The following is a 20220-nucleotide window of genomic DNA, read 5'->3' on the forward strand; positions in this document are numbered from 1 at the left end:
AGAATCTAAGAAACGGAAGAGACTGTAAGAGTATACAAGCAAATAAAGTAGAAGGGAATCTAAGCGAAGAATATGTAAGCAAATATAGAAGAGAGACGGGAGTAAGCGAAAACACTATACAGGGTAAGACAATAGAAGAGAAAATAAGAAAATGTAGGACTATAAAAAAAGGGAAGAGAATATAAAAGAGGGAAGAGACTCTCAGAGAGCAGAAGGGAAGGGAATATAAGAGAAAGGAACGTATGATGAGAGACTGCAAGAGAGTCTAAGATAAGGGAAGAGAGCGTAAGGGAAGAGAAAAGAGAAGGGAACAGAAGAGAATATTAGAGAACATAAGGGAAGGGACTAGAAGAGACTAAGAGAATATAGGACAATAGAAGAGAGTAAAGAGAAGGGAATATAAGAACATGCAAAGGGACAGAAGAGAAGGGAGTAGAAGAGAACGGAGATTAGAAAAGACTAAGAGAATATATGGAAAGAGAATATAAAGGAATCTAAGAAAACAGAACGAGAAGGGAAGGGAAGAGACTGGAAGAAAATGGAAGAGACTAAGGGAATATAGGAGAAAAGAGTACAAGAGACAGGAAGGGAAGAGACTGTAAGAGAGTATTAGGGAAGACAAGACAGAAGAAACGTGCTCCTGGCCTGGTAACATCTTTATTTTTTCAGGACAACTATTTAGTTTCATTAAAAGCAGGAATCTTTAAATATACAGAGTCTTGTCTACCACGGAGTTCTGAGCCCCTGCAGCAGTCATCAAGCTGTGAGAGGCAGCTGCACAGAGGGAATCCTTTCTCTAGCGCAAGCAGCCGAGCAGAGATCCGTTACAGCCACCCATCCGTGTCAGCTGTGCAGCCACACGAATGCCACCAACAGAGCAGATAAGCTCTGGCAGCAGGCACCGAACAGGAGGGGACGCTGCCCTGTGCACGGAAGGCAGAGGCACGTTCCCGACGCGCTTGCTGGGTGCGCGCCAAGTAGCGATTACAGAGTTTTCCATTCACGTCCCCGGTGGCCTTACCTCTTCCTCCCGTGCCACTTTGCCGTGCTTCACTGCAGCATCCAAGGACCTTGCCGCTGCACGGCTGGGCTCAGCAGCACTCTGCGTGCTGGGCAGCATGCATCACCTGCAGGGCTCTGTGATCACCAGGCTGCCGCAAAGGCAGCAGTAGAGAGGGGTCCCTCGGAAATGTGCTGTCTGCCTGCAGGCACCGCCCCGTCATGGCATCCTCTTGAGATCAGGGGCTAAATACACATCTCTGTCCCTGAGAGTGGGGCCCGGGGCTGCCGGGAAAGCCCATCCGTGGAACAGGCTGTGTGCGTTCTCGTCTGTAAGCCCCCCCATCGCTATGGTACAGCTGATGTCTTGTCACTGTCAAACGTTTACCAGGTAATACCCCTTAGTGAACTAGAAACTTGCACTAACGCCGCATGCCTGGCAGGCTAGGAAAGGTAGATACATTTGGGGTTATGCACACGAAAGCTCTACATCCTGCTGTGGTTCAAGTGCCATTGTTCTTGTCGGTAAAGGGAAAAGCAGCCTCAGGCCTCCTGCTGGGCTCAGAGGTCCATCAGCTGCACCAGAGGAGCTTTGCTTTCAAGATGCGATACTTGCTACGCTGGTAAGTGACCAGGTCAAACACGCTGAAATAACAGTGAATATGCCCAGAGCTTGGTGTTACTCGCGTTGGTACTGGTACTGGCGGTAGCAAACGTTTACTGTGAACCACATGCTGAACAGACATGCTCAGCATTTCAAATAAGCCAGTTTCCCCCTCCCTGGCTGCATTAAAATATGTTCCCCCAGGTGAATTTAACCTCGTGGCAGCAAAGCACTTTAGCTCAAGGTACCAAAGAGGAGCTTCAGCAAGGGCACAGTCCCACCGGACACACCAAAGAGTGCGAGGACGAGCAGCCCTTCCGTAAGAAAGAAGGATAACTGTGGCTTTGGGGTTTTGAAGAGACCCCCAGCAGCTGTAGGGAAAGGCCTGCATTCCCTGGGGTTCTAACCATAGGATCACAGAACGGTTTTGGTTGGAAGGAACCTTTAAAGGTCTTCCAGTCCAGCCTCCCCTGCAATGAGCAGGGACATCTTCAACTAGATCAGGGTGCTCAGAACCACATCCAGCCTGGCCTTGAATGTCTCCAGGGATGGTGCACCCACCACCTCTCCGGGCAACCTGTGCCAGTCCTTTACCCCCCTCATTACAGAAAAATAACGGGGCTGACCTGCAGTTCCTGGTCCTCCCTCCAGCCCTTGCCTTCTCCTCAGCAGTGCAGCTCCTCTGCTGCAGAGCTGGGATCCCTCTCAGGAAAATCAGCTCTTAGCCCTGAAACTGCCCCACGAGTCTCTGCCCACACCAGCAGATCAGGACGGCAAAGCTTTGTCAAGTCGCCTACATCGCCTAGACAGAAGGCATCGTAAACAAGGACAACACACTGTGAGTTCTGTGGTGGACCCCCATTGGGTTGGAGAGACTGCATGGGTACTAATTCAACAAAGACAACACCAAGAGCCTTAAACTCTGCTGGTAGTACCCAAATGTCAAGAGGAAACCGGGGACCTGCATCGTTACTACATCCAACAGCACGATTAGAAAAATAGTGGGAATTCCCCCTAGAGCTGCTGCAAAACAGCCTGCAAGCAAAGCAATTGCTGTTTAGGAAAAAGCAACGCAATGATCTCAACCCAGGAAGGCAAATCAAGCTGAGATTTCCTGTGACAACGTTTTCGATCCCACGAATGTAATTGACTGGAAGGGAAAAAACTTCTTGAATTAAGCACGTAAACAAGTTGAACAAAACAACCTCTTCCTTGATCAAGCAGAGGATGTGCTTCTGCTCTGATTTACTGGCCCCGGGTATTTCTACGGGAGGATCTAGATCTGTCCAGCTGTTAAAGTGTCACTCCGCATGCATGCCAGCGTAAGAGGAAACAAAGTCCTGCATCCAGATCTTGAGTCCCAACTCAAGAGGGATGTGGATGTGGAGCCAGGCAGAGAGAGATGGGCTTGTTCAGCCTGGAGAAGAGAAGACTCCTTAAGGGGAGACCTTAGAGCAGCTCCAGTGCCTAAAGGGGCTACAAGAAACCTGGAGAGGGGCTCTTTGGACAAGGGCCTGTAGGGATAGGCCAAAGGGGAATGGCTTTAACCGGACAGAGGGGGGACTGAGACGAGCTCTCAGTCGGAAGCTCTTCCCTGCGAGGATGCTGAGGCGCTGGCACAGGGTGCCCAGAGAGGCTGTGGCTGCCCCATCCCTGGCAGTGTTCAAGGCCAGGTGGGACACAGGGGCTTGGAGCAAGCTGCTCTAGTGTGATGTTGTCTCCGCCCGCCCGTGGCAGGGGTTGGACGTGGATGAGCTTTAAGGTCCCTTCCAACATGAACCGTTCCATGATTCTATAAAATGCAGAAATGGGGAGGATAACTACAGGCAAATTACAGACCAGCTGGTGAAAGCAGAGGGTAAATGCATTTCCTCTCCTGGCAAGGTCAGAGCAGCATGTGCTACAATTCCCAGATATACCTCTGCTCTCCTCTGTTGCTTCCCATTAGCAGAAACCTTTCTTTTCTTTTTGGTCTTGCAGCTGAAAGAAAGAGGTTAAAAAATCTTGTGGAGCTCTCGAAAGGGTCTGTTCTGGCACACACCATGTCCACACGAGCGCACGCTGCTCTGAAACAGAAGGGTTCTTATATTTACCTAAGAACAAGAACCGGGTTTTTCTTCAGCTCAAGAAACCACTGATGCGAGTCCGCAGCATCAGCACTGATGAGGCTGATACGCTGGTGTGTCTAACACAGATACCACATCTGCCACCTTGCTTAGCTTAGGTTTCGGCACAGCTGCTGAGCACCGCTGCTAGCCACCAAACACACTGGCCGAGGAAGCGCTGAGTGATGAGATGCTAGACCTCAGTGGAAAGTTCTGCCACCGTTTATTTAGCCAGAAGATCGACACCGAAGGCCAAACGGGGATAACATCCCCTATGCAGGAGGAGGAGGTGCCAGAGAAACCCTTAAGTACAGCGAGCTGTTGGTGCTGGGCACCAGCCCTGTACGTGTAGCCTGTGCCCATCCTGCAGCCCCACAGGCTGGCCCTGCTCCTCCTGGCCAGGATGCGTGGCTGCACAGCCCCCCCGTGTCCTGCCTCTGCTGACACCCGCTGCTGATTCTGTGGCCCTAAACCTACAGGGAATCCCACTTGGGGCTCACTCTCTCTTGCTCTCTGCGGGCTGCTGCTCAGGGTCCTGCCGGGGCTGGAGGGAGGCAGAGGAGCATCAGGTACCTGGTTTCTATGCGGCAGCGCAGCCCCTGCGATGCAGACCTCCACGCAGCAGGTCGTCAGCTCTTTCCGTTTCTGTTCTTACTCCAGGGTATTCCCTAGGCACTTTACCTGGAAGATCACAGCACATTATTTCCTAACAGGAGCTGGGGATCGGAAGCTAAATCCATTCTAACACGGGAAACAAGCGATTCAAAAAACTTCCCTTTTGATCCAATGAACCCTTGCATCCACTCCCAGGGTCTCTTGAAGCAGCTCCGTGCTTAGGCTGATGACACGACTGCTTTCAAGGGATGCAGGGACAGATGAGCCTGAAAGAACACAAGTTTCAAGAAAAGAACAAAGCGTCGTGCCTTAGGGCATTGTATTTGAGAGCTGTGAGCAACAGCAGCAAGGTCAGAGCAGGCAGTTTCCAGATTTCTTTATGCTGTCTGGAAATGGGGAGGAAAAGCCCCTCACCTAAGCGCTGTGGCCCTCACCTAGAGCTCTTCTGCCCCAGAAGCAGTGAGTGTGTCCCCTCATTCTTTCTGGCTGTGCTTCCCTCCCAGGTCAGCTGGCTGCCCAGGGCCTGCCCAGCAGTGCCCACGGTTGCATTAACACCCCTGTGAAGTGCTGCCCTGCCCAAGTCTAGTCTCATACCTGTGCAGCATACATATGACATCTTTGCTGACAGCTCTTGAGCCCCAACTCAAGAGGGACGTGGAGCTGCTCGAGTGAGCCAGAGGAAACCATGGAGATGCTGCGAGGGCTGGAGCACCTCTGCTGTGGAGCCAGGCAGAGAGAGATGGGCTGGGTCAGCCTGGAGAAGAGAAGGCTCCTGAAGGGGAGACCTTAGAGCAGCTCCAGTGCCTAAAGGGGCTCCAGGAAACCTGGAGAGGGGCTTTGGACAAGGGCCTGTAGGGACAGGCCAAGGGGAATGGCTTTAACCTGACAGAGGGGAGACTGAGAGGAGCTCTCAGGCAGAAGCTCTTCCCTGTGAGGGTGCTGAGGCGCTGGCACAGGGTGCCCAGAGAAGCTGTGGCTGCCCCATCCCTGGCAGTGCTCAAGGCCAGGTTGGACACAGGGGCTTGGAGCAAGCTGCTCTACTGAAAGGTGTCCCTGCCTGAGGCAGGGGGGTGGACCTGGATGAGCTTTAAGGCCCCTCCCAACCCAAACCATTTCAGATCAGGACATTTTTCCATCCCCGGTGATAGGCAGGAAGGTGCTAAGTCCCCAGCTCCCCCTCCCTCTCTGGGGGTGGGCACTCACTGCAGGGGCAGCTCTCCAGCTCAGGGGGCAATTCTCCTTTCGGAGACAGCCTCCTGGAAGGATGCAGCCGTTTCATCCTGTTTCAGGGCAACACCTCTCCATGTGCTGTCACTGCAACCGGCCACAAACTTCCCCTCTGTTGGGGGAAGAGAGGGAAACCGATGTGTTTGACTGCTGGAAAAGCTTTGGGGTGTGAGAGCTTCGCAGAAACTGCACTTTGCTGTTACTGTCAGTCATTTGGGCTATACAGGCTGACATACCCGGAACACTGCAGTTACTGCAGATAAAGACTGTGAAGGTAGTATTTTATCCTGGCTGCTCTCCTCAGCCAAAACCATTGCAGCAAGCTGGGTTAATGCATGGATTCACATGCTGCCACCACCAATGCAGCCTCTGCTGCTGCACCTTTCTCTGCACAAACACTCACCCCAGCTCTAAACCTGGCTCCCACCCACATCAGCCTAGGAGCTCTCGTGCCTCTCAACACTCCCTCACGTTGTCTAGGTCCGAGGGTGCACTGAAGATGCTGCTCAAATGCTAGAAACACCAGATGAAGGGACAACACTTACAAGGAATGCTCTTTAAGTAATACTTAAAACTAGTGCTCTGACCACCGTTAACTTTCTTGGAATGCACCAATGAGCACACTGCGGCAAGCTCTCCTCGTTAAATTTCAGTGTGACAGAGCAGAATCTCAGAGTGTTTGTCATAAGTGATTCTCTTTAGCAGTAAAAATACATCATTACTTTTACTGTTAAGCAGGTATCCTGCTTGTACAGGTTTACTTGAGTATTTTCCATGCTAGATAAAATAACCAACTGGAACAGTCAACAATGAGCAGTAAGCTCCAGGTCTGTCACCTACGCCAACTGCAGCTGGATCATATCTCTACCCTTTTCTTTATGCAGCACTCGTGATTTTGGCGGAATTATGTATTTTAGACATTGTTTAGCCAAATGCTCCTCTATGATTCTATGATACAACATTACATACAATGACCTACCTTCTTGTGCTAGACAAAGCTCCAGGGTAATGGCTATTTTGTAACATCAAAATTAGCAGTGAAATTCAGAACGCTCTTTAGCCAGGCCCTGAAATATTTAAGGTAAAATAAGATACAACCTCCCTTACCTCAACTTCCAGACAATAACCCAGAAGGGACTGCTTCAGGGAAGCTTACTCTTGCCTACAGAAAACAGAGAGAAAAAAAAAAACATCTGAAGAAAATAACATTATTTTTCAAAAACTTTACTCTATTTTTCTCCCCAGCCACATGTTCTTGCTACTTTCTGTTGCTGGGTTTCTTTTTATAGAGAGCAATGATTTATGGGAGGACTCCTGACTTTCAACCAGCTGTAGCCACTGCTGAGATCAGGGAACAAACCTGGGCTCAATTAGGCAGGGAGTAATCTGCTTTTTCACCGCCACGGCCACCACCCCCGCCCCCATTAAATGAACACAGTATATTTGAAAGTATTTTTCTTGTACAAAAAACCAACACAATCAGCAGAAGGAAATGAGGGGAAACTACAGAAATGAATAAACCAAGTGCTCAAAGGCAGAAAATGAGAACTTTTCCACCTACAAATCCTAGCCTAGTAACTGTATGTGCTATAGTATTAAGTAAAACAGTTCAGAAATGAGTTGATGATTAAATTGAAGCTGACTGAAGTTTCTCAATCCGTTTTCACCTTCCACTTGTGCTGCTGGAATCACATAAACTTGCTCCAAGGTTAGAGAGATGAGAGCACCGTATCCCGGAACATTTCCTCTCTTAGCTGTGAGCAGTGTTTAATTCATAACCCAGGCTTCTGTCTGATTTCTATCGGTGTCACTTCAAATCCTACCGCTGCAATGGAAGTAAAAGAATTCTCTGGACTCCACCTCCAGAAGACAGACTCTTAAACGCCTGAAGCACACCTCCTCTGACCCCGAGACACATCCCTTCGTTGCGGGTGCCTCAGAGGGTTAGACAACATTTAAACCAACCCAACAGTGGTGCACGGTTACACGCAGCAGGCCCTGTCTCCTCCATCTGAAACCAAGAAGCTGTGCAGAGGCAGAAGCAGAGGCAGAGGTTTCCCTCAGCCGTGGGGTGTTGGGAGGTTTGCACAGGGACAGGGGAACTGGCTTCAGGTCCCACAGATCTGACACAGCCTCAGAATCCAGACCCAGATCGTCAGGGATGACGCTTACGCTGCCTTGTGCCAGTCGGATTGTTTTAAACACGCTGCCCTTGTAAGAGAAAGCAGTGAAGCACTTGTGAAAACCACAAGTGATGACATTTGTGACGGTTCGTTCCACAGCCTCAGGTCAGCATCCAAGAAAATTCAGTGACCTGAATGTAAACAGGTCTACAAAAGATGCACAGAGTTTTTCATCTCAGTTCTGGGGCCCTCAAGGAGGGGGCATACACAGACTGAGAGAGAAAAATGCCCCTCCTTATCTTCATCAGGACTTAGTTATTGCCTTCTGCTTCCCCACTGTGAAGGCTGAACACAGCTTAAAGCTTAAAACAGGATAGAAATGGCCATCAATTGTTCAGAAATAGCCAAAAAAGACTTAAAAAGCGTAACAAGCGGGCAAAAATAAGACAGAAGTGGCCATCAATTGTTTAGAAGCAGCCAAAAAAGACTTGAAATGGGTTATCAATGGGAAAAATGGGTTAAAAACAGCCAAAAGAGTCTTAAAACTGGTAAGAAATGGGAGAAAATAAGATAGGAATGAGCAGCAATTGTTCAGAAATAGCCAAAAAAGACTTGAAATGGGTTAGAAAGGGCCAAAAATGGTTTAAACCAAGTAGGGAAAGGGCAAAAAGGGGTTAGAAACAACAAGCGATTGGTCAGAACAGGACAAAACCACTTTGGAATCGGACAAAAGGGCTTAAAAAGAGTTAGAACTGGGCAGAAAAGTGTTAGAAATAGGCCAAGCCAGTTTAGAAAGAGCTAAGAAAAGCTTAAAACAGGCTAGAAATGGCAAGGAACTGTGCAGAAATACAGCAAAATGGCTTAAAACTAATAAGAAACAGGCAAAAGAAGATAGAAAGGACCATCAATTGTTTAGAAGCAGCCAAAAAAGACTTAAAAAGGGTTAGCAATGGGAAAAATGGGTTAGAAATAGCCAAAATAGTCTTAAAACTGGTAAAAAAATGGGAGAAAATAAGATAGGACTGACCAGCAATTGTTCAGAAATAGCAAAAAAAAAAAAAGACTTAAAATGGGTTAGAAAGGGACAAAAATGGTTTAAATGAAGATGGGAAAGGGCAAAACCAGGTTAGAAATGGCAAGAAGTTGGCAGGAACAGGACAAAAAGGGTTGGAAAATGGCCAAAAGGGCTTAAAAAGACTTAGAACTTGGCAAAAAAGGATTAGAAATAGGCCAAGCCAGTTTAGAAAGAGCTAAGAAAAGCTTAAAACAGGCTAGAAATGGCAAGGAACTGTTCAGAAGTAGCAAAAAAAAAGTAGCCCATTAGCTAATAAATGGGCAAAAATAAGATAGAGATGACTGTAAACTGTATAGAAATAGCACAGTTAAACTGGGTTAGAAATGAATAACAATGTTTCAAAGGTAGTCAGGATAGGGCAAAAATGGGTTGGGTTAGAAGTGGCAAGAATTAGCCAAAATGGTTTGGGAATGGCCAAAATGGCTTAAAAAGAAATAGAACACGCTAAAAAAGGGTTAGAAATAGCTCAAGCCGGTTTAGAAATAGCTAAGAAAAACTTAAAACAGGCTAGAAATGGCCATCAATTGTTCAGAAATAGCCAAAAAAGACCTAAAAAGGGTAAGAAGTGGGCAAAAATAAGATAGAAGTGGCCATCAATTGTTTAGAAATAGCCAAAAAAGACTTGAAATGGGTTATCAATGGGAAAAATGGGTTCAAAACAGCCAAATAGTCTTAAAACTGGTAAGAAAAAATAAGATAGGAATGACCAGCAATTGTTCAGAAATAGCCAAAAAAGACTTCAAATGGGTTAGAAAGGGCCCAAAATGGTTTAAACCAAGTTGGGAAAGGGAAAAAAGGGGTTAGAAATGGCAAAAAAATTGGTAAGAACAGGACAAAACCAGTTTGGAAACAGCCAAAAGGGCTTAAAAAGACTTCGAACTCGGTAAAAAAGGCTTAGAAGTCGGCCAAGCCAGTTTAGAAAGAGCTAAGAAAAGCTTAAAACAGGCTAAAAACGGGCCAAAATAAGATAGGAATGACAGGCAATTTTTTTAGAAATAGAACAAAGGAGATAAAAGGGGTTAGAAATGGATAAAAATGTTTCAAAGGTAGTCAGGACAGGGCAAAAATGGGTTAGAAGTGGCAAGAACAGCAGAGAAACGATTTGGGAATGGCCAAAGTGGCTTAAAAAGACTTAAAACTTGCTAAAAAAGGGTTAGAAATAGGCCAAGCCAGTTTAGAAATAGCTGTCCACAGAGGCAAGGGCAAAAACGGGTTAGAAATGGCAAGACATTGGTAAGTACAGGACAAAAAAGGTTTGGAAATGGCCAAAAGGGCTTAAAAAAAAGTTAGAATTGGGCAGAAAAGGGTTAAAAACAGCTCAAGCCAGTTTAGAAAGAGTTAAGAAAAGCTTAAAACAGGCTAGAAATGGCCGTCACTTGTTCAGAAATAGCCAAAAAAGACTTAAAAGCGTAACAAGTGGGCAAAAATAAGACAGAAGTGGCCATTGCTTAGAAATAGCCAAAAATATATAAAATGAGTTATCAATGGGAAAAATGGGTTAGAAACAGCCAAGAGTCTTAAAACTGGTAAGAAATGGGGCAAAAGAAGGTAGGAACGACCAGCAACTGTTCAGAAATAGCCAAAAGACTTCAAATAGATTAGAAAGGGCCAAAAATGGTTTAGAACAAATTGGGAAAGGCCAAAAAGAGGTTAGAAACGGCAAGAGATAGGAACAGGGAAAAAAAAAAAAACGGTTTGAAAATGGCCAAAAGGGCTTAAAAAGACTTAGAATTGGGCAAAAAAGGGTTAGAAACAGGCTACGCCAGTTTGGAAATAGCTAAGAAAATCTTAAAACAGGCTAGAAATGGCACGGAACTGTTCAGAAAAAGCCAAAAAAGACTTAAAAAGGGTAAGAAGCGGGGGGGGGGGGGGAAGTGGCCATCAATTGTTTAGAAATAGCCAAAAAAAAAACCTTAAAATGGGTTAGAAATTGGCAAAAAAGGGTTAGAAATGGCCAAAAACGGATTAAACCAAGTTAGGAAAAGGCAAAAATGGGTTAGAAATAGCAAGAAATTGCTACAGAGCAAGCAGATTGCTAGTAACACCAGCCTTTTTCACTCTCATCACTACTGCGACCGCATTATGGCCCCTTACACAGACACTGGTAGCCTTGCAGAAAAAGCATAAAGAGAATTGTGCTTCCTTCTGTGAGCAGCATATGCAGAGGAGGAGATTTACCAAGGCAGAAACTGGAGCAAGACAGCGACTGAACCTCCTGAATATCTATTAACAGATACCAAGTTGAAAGGGCACTTACTCACTGCGACCCACGTTTGCCTCGGCTGCAGGTACACTCTGAAGTCTCTCTGGAATCCAGCATCAGAAACAGTGAGGTCAGACCCAAGGTATTCCTTCGAGATGCTCGTAACAATGCCACACGCCTGTTAAGAAACAGTCAAGCTCCAATGAGTGCTTCTGAAGAGTGCAAAGACCATGCTGGGGTTGTTTGAAACCTTGACGAGTGAAGCGTTTTGCCCTCAGCACGTCAGGTAAGCGAAACCCAAACACGCATTACTGCCAGACTAGTTAGCTACAACATCACATCTATAGAGAAGCAAGATCGGTACAAGTGCATGCGGACTAAGCACACCCTGATTGGATAGTTCAGGGTGCTACATGTGGTGCCAAGTTTCAGCACAGCTGGATTCTTACTAAATTTCGCTGCCATTTAAGTCCTTCTCCCTTAACTGGGTCTAAACCCAGGCACTAGTTCTCCCAGCTACAGCATCTAACTCATGTAATCACTTACTTTCCGTGCCCCAAATTAAGCAGTACCTAACTCAGCACGTAACTCATTAAGCACGTAACTCAGGAGCCTTAAGAACTGGTTTGAGACACTCCCCTCTACTGCTGTGGAGTACTTAAGTCCTAAAGGATACTTGCCACAATACCACAACCACAGGGAAGCATTCCATCACCTCCTGATACATAGAGACCTTGTGAGGACTGTTAACACCAGGCTTGCACAACTGTTTGAAGTAATTCCACTGATTTGCTCTCTATCTGTAGGAAGCCTGAACATCAGTGTAGGTCACAAATCTGCCCGGGCTTTTTGAGACAGAAAGCTGCAAGAAAAGAAGGGTTTGAAATACCCTCACTTCAACAAGCACACTCTGTGCTTAAAGACAATGTCATCTTTGGGTGACAGTGTTGTGGTTTAGACCCAGTCAGACATAAATCAGCCATGCAGACTCTCTCTCACTGCCCCCCTTTTGTTCCCCCTGCTCCCAGAGGGATGGGAGGAAGAATAGAAAGCATGTAACTCTCATGGGTTGAGATAACAACAGTTTATTAACTAAGGTATAACACAAACCACTGCTGCTACCACCTATAACAATGGTAAAGGAAATAAGGAAGAGAATACAACACCTCACCACCCACTGACTCACCCCACCCTGCCCGCCCTAGCACCAACCAATACCCAGTCCAACCCCGCAGTGAACTAGCCCTTCCAGGTAACTCTCAGCTGCACGCTGGGCATGACGTGCTGTGGTATGGAATACCTCTTTGGTCAGTTTGGGTCAGGTGTCCTGTCTCTGCTTCCTCCCGGCTTCCCCTCCTCCCTGGCAGAGCATGAGGCTCACAAAGTCCTTGGTCAGACCAAACATTTGAGCAGTAACTAAAAACATCGGTGTTATCAGTGCTGTTCCCAAGCTGAAAGTCAGAAAGTCAGCACTGCACCACTACCAAGAAGGAGAAAAATGACTGCTACTGCTGAACCCAGGGCAGACAGACACGCTCTGTGGTTAAAAAGAATGCTACCTTTGTACAACCTATAAAACTAAGCCGCCATAGTTAAACAGTAAGTTGGGGTACCATGTGCCTGCCAGAAAGTTCTGAAATTGAACCCTAAAAGGATGTAAGTAAAGAAGAGGAAGGGTCCTGCTGGACACCTGCACAGACAGCACACAGCCAGGAGCCTGTCCACAGAGCACCAGGACAGTCGAGAAACGGGAGACTTCCCCAGAAACAAGCCCCGAGACATTTTCAGTTCACCCTCAAATAAGCAGTGGCAAGGCGCAGGATGCCGGGCCAGGAGCCTCCGAGGCGCCTGAGATTCACCAAGGGAGATGAAGGCAGAATGAAGCGCACTGGGGGCTGCTGAGCCGGCTCGTCCCCGGCAGACCGCAACCGGACCGCACCGGGCGCTGTGAGGCTTCCCGCGCCGGGCTCCCAGCGGGCAGGAGACGTCCCTCTGCGCCCGCCCAAGGCCTCCCCGCTCGCCCCGGACCCCCGGTGGGCTCGGATCTCACCCGCTGCCGCCGCTGCCGGGACCCGGACCCTGCCCGCCGCCATGCTGCTCCCGGGCGCTGCGCATGCGGCACCGACACGGCGCCGGGGGGACCGAAGCCGGCGCGCGAAGACCGGGCTGCGGCCACGAGCACCCCAACGCGCGGCCCCGCCGGCCATTGCTCACCGGAAGCCAGCAGCCACCACGTGACACCGGCCACTTCCGGGGACAGCTGCGGGGACAAAGAGAGCAGCACGGCTCATGCGCGGAGCCCGGGCTGCAGTACCCAGCTCTGGACACAGGATGGCAGCAGCGAGAGCGCCGGCGCCACACCGCCCCCCCACTCCCCCCTTCCCCGCTGCACCGAGTTTCGGGCGTGTCATGGAAAGGTCTTTGTGAGGGATTCAGCCCCAAATCCAGCTGTGACCCCCTTTCTTCAGAGGACCCCCTCAGTCCTCTACTCACCTGCTCCTCTGCGGAATCATCGCAGATAAATAAAAATGCGTAAAGAGAATAAAAAGCGCAAGAGCAGAATGTGATTATAAACTGCTACAAAGCAAACGCAAAGCGAGAAAAGCGAACAAGCCTGGAAGAACCTCCAATAAGAGTTCCCTTTGCAACTTAGCCCAGCCCCAGTACTGCAGAGCCTCTTCCTGAATGCGCAAACCCAACAGCGTTTCCCCCGCAGGCACCACCTGCACACACGGAGCTCCTGCCCCAGCTTGGCCGCCTAAAACTCCGTCTGCCCGCGGCCGCTCCGGTGCCCGCTCGCCAGCATCCAGGGCTGGGGATGTGCTCCTGCAGAAAGCACCCTCGGGTCTGCTCTAGGGAAGGGCCCTTTTCTCTCTTGGGCGGGAGGGAGGGGCGGGGGGGGTGGGGGGGTGAGAGGAGGGAGAGGGAGGGAGGGGATGGGGGGGGGCTCTGTGCAATGTGATCCTATTTGGACCTGTAAGTTTTTCGTTCTGAACAGCAAAGTGCCTGAGGATGTCTTCTCACAAGGGCACTGAAAAAAGCCAGAAGGGAAAGCGTGGCCGGAATGCTGTGTTGGTGGAACCGCTCACGAGATCCCCAGCTGGAGGTGATGGGCAACAACCACCAGGCATGCTGCTCCCTTCACCGAGCTACTGACATTTAAAACACGACTCCTGCTTCCCCCTCCTCCTCACTGCTCTGCTTTGGGTCTCCCAGCAGTGAAGATTTCAACTGACAACCCAACACAGCACACAAGAGGTAAAAAGCAACCTCAAAACTCTGCTTCCAGGAAAGGAAACGTTCAGAACCCAATGACAAAAATGGCAAACCGGACCAAGAAGGAACCTTAGGGAACCTAAACCATTCCTATAAATATAACACCTCCGAAAAGAAAGCCTTACAGAAACACTTACTGATGCTGGGGAGCGGGCACCAGAGAGGCTGTGCACAGACGGAGTTCTAGGCAGCCAAGCGAGGGCAGGAGCTCTGTGTGTGCAGGTGATGACGGCAAAGCTTTGTCAAGTCGCCTACATCGCCTAGACAGAAGGCATCGTAAACAAGGACAACACACTGTTGAGTTCTGTGGTGGACTCCCATTGGGTTGGAGAGACTGCATGGGTACTAATTCAACAAAGACAACACCAAGAGCCGTAAACTCTGCTGGTAGTACCCAAATGTCAAGAGGAAACCGGGGACCTGCATCGTTACAACATCCAACAGCACGATTAGAAAAATAGTGGGAATTCCCCCTAGAGCTGCTGCAAAACAGCCTGCAAGCAAAGCAATTGCTGTTTAGGAAAAAGCAACGCAATGATCTCAACCCAGAAAGGCAAATCAAGCTGAGATTTCCTGTGACAACGTTTTCGATCCCACGAATGTAATTGACTGGAAGGGAAAAAACTTCTTGAATTAAGCACATAAACAAGTTGAACAAAACAACCTCTTCCTTGATCAAGCAGAGGATGTGCTTCTGCTCTGATTTACTGGCCCCGGGTATTTCTACAGGAGGATCTAGATCTGTCCAGCTGTTAAAGTGTCACTCCGCATGCATGCCAGCGTAAGAGGAAACAAAGTCCTGCATCCAGATCTTGAGCCCCAACTCAAGAGGGATGTGGATGTGGAGCCAGGCAGAGAGAGGTGGGCTTGTTCAGCCTGGAGAAGAGAAGGCTCCTTAAGGGGAGACCTTAGAGCAGCTCCAGTGCCTAAAGGGGCTACAAGAAACCTGGAGAGGGGCTCTTTGGACAAGGGCCTGTAGGGACAGGCCAATGGGGAATGGCTTTAACCTGACAGAGGGGGGACTGAGACGAGCTCTCAGTCGGAAGCTCTTCCCTGCGAGGATGCTGAGGCGCTGGCACAGGGTGCCCAGAGATGCTGTGGCTGCCCCATCCCTGGCAGTGTTCAAGGCCAGGTGGGACACAGGGGCTTGGAGCAAGCTGCTCTAGTGTGATGTTGTCTCCGCCCGCCCGTGGCAGGGGTTGGACGTGGATGAGCTTTAAGGTCCCTTCCAACATGAACCGTTCCATGATTCTATAAAATGCAGAAATGGGGAGGATAACTACAGGCAAATTACAGACCAGCTGGTGAAAGCAGAGGGTGGATAAATCCATCCCTTGCAGACCCAAACTTGCTAAAGGAAAAGAGCGGGGTGGAAGGAGGTAGGCAAGAGGGATGAAAAACAGCAACCAAGACAGGAAAAGGCAAAAATGGGTTAGAAATGGCAAGAAATTGGGAAGAACTGGACAAAAAGGGTTTGGAAATGGCCAAAATGGTTTTAAAATAATTAGAACTGGGCAAAAAAGGGTTAGAAATAGCCCAAACCAATTTAGAAACAGCTAAGAAAAACATGAAACAGGCTAGAAACGGCCATAAATTTTTTTAGCAAGAGGCACACAGGAGTTAAAATGGGTTACCAAAGGGCAAAGATGGCAAAAAAGGCTTAAAACAGGTAAGAAATGGGCAAAAATAAGACAGAATCGGCCATAAATTGTTTAGAAATAGCCAAAAAAGACTTGCAAAGGGTTAGCAACAGCAGAAAATACGTTATCAATGGGCAAAAATGAGTTAAACCAAGGTAGGAAAGGGCAAACATGAGTTGGAAAGGGCAAAGATGAGTTAGAAATGGCAAGAAATTGGTGAGAACTGGACAAAAGTGGTTCGGAGTCAGCCAAAATGGCTTAAAAACTGTTAGAATTGGGCAAAAAAGGGTTAGAAATAGCTCAAACCAGTTTAGAAATAGCTAAGAAAAGCTTTAAACAAGCTAGAAATGGCCACAAATAGTTCAGAAATAGCCAAAAATGGCTTAAAACTTGTAAGAAATGGACAAAAATAAGATAGAAATGGTCATAAATTGTTTAGAAAGAGTAAAAAATGCTTAAAATGGGGTACAAATGGGCAAGAATGGATTAGAAATAGACAACAAAGGCTTAAAACTGGTAAGAACTTGGCAAAAATAGAATAGAAAGGGCCATAAATATTTTAGAAATAGCCAAAAAAGACTTAAAATGGGATAGAAATGGGCAAAAATTGGCCTTCCATGGAGGGGGATGGCAACTGCCCAGTTCTCCCCAGTCTATGATGGGGGAAAGCAGGACACAGGCCACAGTACTGCTGACCTCATACGTTGAGGCCCAGACTGTTCCTGGTCCTCCAGCAGCAGCAAGATGCTGTTATACAGCCATCTCCATCCTTTTCTCACAGCTGCACGCTGCTGCCTAGCTCCTCTGATGCTGCAGCCACCTTATCTACCCCACCGTAAAGCATTTCCAGCAGCCACAGGATATGCTAGCTTGTCAGACTGCATCTTTTTAAAGATATTTTGTGCTCAGCCATACCCCATCTGTGCTACATGGCCTGCTTTAAACTCTCTGCTCATTTCCTCCCTCCTCCCACCAGTCTCTGATCTGCCTGGAGCACTTCTGAGCCCCAATGCTGGGAACTGCATTCGGGCCACATCTCCAGCTCTAAGGGTGGTGTCAGCCACAGCCCTTTCATGCAGCAGAGCACACCAGCCCGGTTTGCCTGCCTTGTACTCCAGCACAGAGGCTGCTGCTGGCATTGCAGACCAGAGCTGATGAAAGCCATCTGGGCATCAGCCATGCCAGCAAAGACGTCTGCCTGATGCAGTTAATGAGCATAACAATGCGGCAGCTTCAGCCTTTGATGTAAGCTATTTCCCTACTGCTACTTACTGTAGTGCAGAGAGGTTTTCCTCAGGTGACAGCAAACAGCTTCCTTCCAGGGTGCAGGCAGCGAGCAGCAAGCCCCTGTTGGGAAACCCAGGGCTGAGCACACAAGAACTGGAGAGAGCTCTGTGCACGACCCACGTTAGTGCCTGTGAGTGCCTAAGACACTTACATATCGCCCAGCAGTTGAGTTATTTGTGTGTTTATCAGTCACTGAAGTCTGATTTTGCAGCAAGTGCTCTCAGCAAATGACCACAAGGAGGTCCGAGTTGCTTGGAGAGGCAAACAACTGCTTAACCAAGCCTGTTCAGTCATGGTGTTCCTCCCTATATCTCTGAAAGCTGTAGGGTTTCACCATTGCAGTTTCCTGTAGGAATGGCAAAAAAACGCATACTTCAAATTCAGAAGTTAAATTCCTTCCAAAGTGCATTTAGGTGCAAGCAGAAATTCAGTGACGTACACACAGAATCACCAGTTCAGAGAACTGTTCCTTCTGCAGGCCACATAGAGCCACTGTGCACAGGATGGGCTCTGACAAAAGCTGATTTCCATCAGCCCATGAACTCACACTCTTCACATAACCAGTTTTCTTGCAGAACATCCTGCAGCCAGTGTGACACAGACTCAGTAGCTACTACTTACATCTGACAGACTTGGCAGGGTGACAGAATGCCTGCCTTGAGCAGGAGCCATCTCACGCAGCCCTTAATGGCAAGTTCCTTGTTTTGCACTGGTGTTCCCTCTTTCAGGCATGAGTGTCTGCTTTACATCCACAGAATGGAACTCTCTCCTGGAATGCACGGGCTTACAATCAGGTTAATCCTTGCACCCCCTCATTGCCCTCACAAGGAGTGGACGGCTACATGCCTCACTCACTCACTTAGGGTTTCAAGCATGCCTTTGGGATGCAGGAACTCGGATTCATCTCTCTTCCTCAGCTTTGAGCAGGAGCTCCAGGTTTGCAAGGCAGCCCGAAGGCTCAGAAACCTGCCCAGTTAGAGCCAGAGCACGAGCATGTCCACCAAGTGACATCTGCTATGCCCCTCCAGGCCTTCACACCGCTCCTCTGTCTCCCAAGCCAGCAGACCTGCTAGAAGAGCTTTTGCTCATGGGTTGTGCTGGGCTTTAGGTTTGGTTGCTGCAATCCCTGCCTAGCTCATAACCAAGCTAAGGGTAACCTTACCTCATTTGCACAGTCTGGCCTAAGGAATCCCATTGTCACAGGATGCCCTCACTGTCTATGGGGGCTCTTCTCACTGCTATTCCACCCCTCCATTCGAGATGCCACTATTTAATACAGACTGCCTGCCGTGTCCTATTGGAAGTGTACTTGGAGATATTTACTCCTAAACTGAGTAAATGTACACAAAGCTTGACAGAGGATGCATCCAGTTAGAGGCTGAGGTGGCCAGCTTTGTAGACTCAAATGCACATTTGTGATGGGCAAAGTAAATAGGTACTTAAATACCTTATTTTCTACGGGATATGCATCTATCAAGAGGTAGGAGGAAAGTCTTACTGTGTCTTTTCCTATTTCAGGTCTCAGAACATCACACAACTTCTGCACAACAGGACAATGAATGTGTCCAGCAACTGCAGTATCAGAAGTCCAGAACTTTATCACCGTGTCTGTCTCTTTGAACTTGCTCTGTATAAGGTCCTTTTCTTTATTGGAGCTCTATTTAATGTCCTTGCCCTCTGGGTGTTATTTTGCAAGATAAAGGAGTGGACAGAAACGAGGGTGTATGTAATCAACTTAGTCTTTGCAGACTGCTTTGCCATCTGCACCTTGCCTTTCAGGGCTTATTTGCTCTGGAATAAGTCAGCCCGGGATGTACTCTGCCAGTTTACAGAGACAACGTATTTCATCAACATGTCAGTGAGTACCTACATAATTACATTTATCTCCACTGACCGATACATTGCCATAAAACACCCCTTGAAAGCCAGGGCCTTCAGGTCTCCATCAAAGGCAGCCCTTCTCTGTGGGCTTCTGTGGGTTTCTGGGATAATCGGTGCCACTGCACAGATTCGGCAGAGCCAGTCCACCCTGTGCTTCCAGAAGGATACCACCGTGCCTGCTGCTCTGAGCCTGCTTTCCATGTTCTTCATTTTTATTCTTCCATTAGCAACCTTGACTTTTTGCTCCACAGAAGCGATCAGGAGCCTTAAGAGATGCCTGAACACCAATTCACCAGAGGAGAAACCAATCCAGAAAGCTGTTCACATTCTTTATGCAAACCTGATTGTATTTCTAGTCTGTTTTCTGCCAGTCTTCTTTGGGTTACTTGCCAGGTTCGTAACGGATAGCATTGGAGCTATCTGTTTCATGCTCCATGTTATGAAGAACATCTCCCCCATGACAAGGTGTGTTGCCACATCTAACTGCTGCCTGGATAGTGTCTGCCACTACTTTGTGACCAAGGAGTTCCATGAAGCCCTTCTACCCTCCAAAACCAGCAGTGAAAAAACAGATCAACTCCATCCCTTGCAGACACACACTTGCTAAAGGAAAGAGTGGGGTGGAAGGAGGGAGGCAAGAGGGATGAAAAACAGCAACCCCCGCAAAAAAAACATCTCTGCAACATCAGGATAAGACATCTTCAGTGTTACTGGGCTAACTGTCGCTCTTTCTCTCTGGAGAGACCACACAGTCAGAGAATAGCCTGGGTTGGAAAGGGCCTACAAAGCTCATCTAGCCCCCCATCCCAGCCACCAGATCAAGTCACAACATAAACAAGGTGTTGCACAGTGTAGGTGTTAAGAGCCACCAGCGCTGCTGAAGTTTTGAGGCAGAGGAAATGGAACCTTCTACAGTACTTGCAATGATCGTAGGTGCAGGCGTACCTGCTAAAAAGGGGCAACCCTCTCCAAAGGGTCTGATATTAACTTGAATTTTGTCCTTCTGTCCTCAGTGACTTGACTCCAGCTTTGACTATGGTCTTAGATCATTGTATCGCAGTTTCGAGAGGAAGAGCCATGTGGGATGGAAAACAGATGCTAAGGCCACTGTTTCCACCATGCACTTACTGGTACATAACATGCAATTAAACACAGGAAACTGAGCACCCACACAGCAGTACACAA

The 20220-nt window shown here is 48.2% G+C and overlaps 2 protein-coding genes across 2 annotated transcripts in view; one reads left to right on the plus strand and one right to left on the minus strand.

Moving 5' to 3' along the window:
• The window catches only part of SLC44A5 (solute carrier family 44 member 5), a 175720-nt gene extending 162635 nt beyond the window's left edge, over nucleotides 1-13085 (minus strand). Inside the window, exon 1 of the mRNA XM_061469803.1 lies at nucleotides 13002-13085. Within this exon, the coding sequence (XP_061325787.1) occupies nucleotides 13002-13066 (65 nt within the window). The 5' untranslated portion in view covers nucleotides 13067-13085. The remainder of the gene's footprint in view (nucleotides 1-13001) is intronic.
• A 5624-nt stretch (nucleotides 13086-18709) lies between these two features.
• On the plus strand, nucleotides 18710-19680 carry LOC133277612 (G-protein coupled receptor 35-like). The gene has a single exon (XM_061469595.1). The coding sequence runs from the start codon at nucleotides 18710-18712 to the stop codon at nucleotides 19640-19642; it is 933 nt and encodes a 310-aa protein (XP_061325579.1). The 3' UTR covers nucleotides 19643-19680.
• Nucleotides 19681-20220: the final 540 nt, after the last annotated feature.

The sequence above is a fragment of the Pezoporus flaviventris genome, unplaced genomic scaffold, assembly GCF_033815535.1.
Source record: "Pezoporus flaviventris isolate CSIRO_AGI_PZ_B2104156 unplaced genomic scaffold, CSIRO_AGI_Pfla_v1 ptg000059l, whole genome shotgun sequence".
In the NCBI taxonomy this organism is placed as follows: domain Eukaryota; kingdom Metazoa; phylum Chordata; class Aves; order Psittaciformes; family Psittacidae; genus Pezoporus; species Pezoporus flaviventris.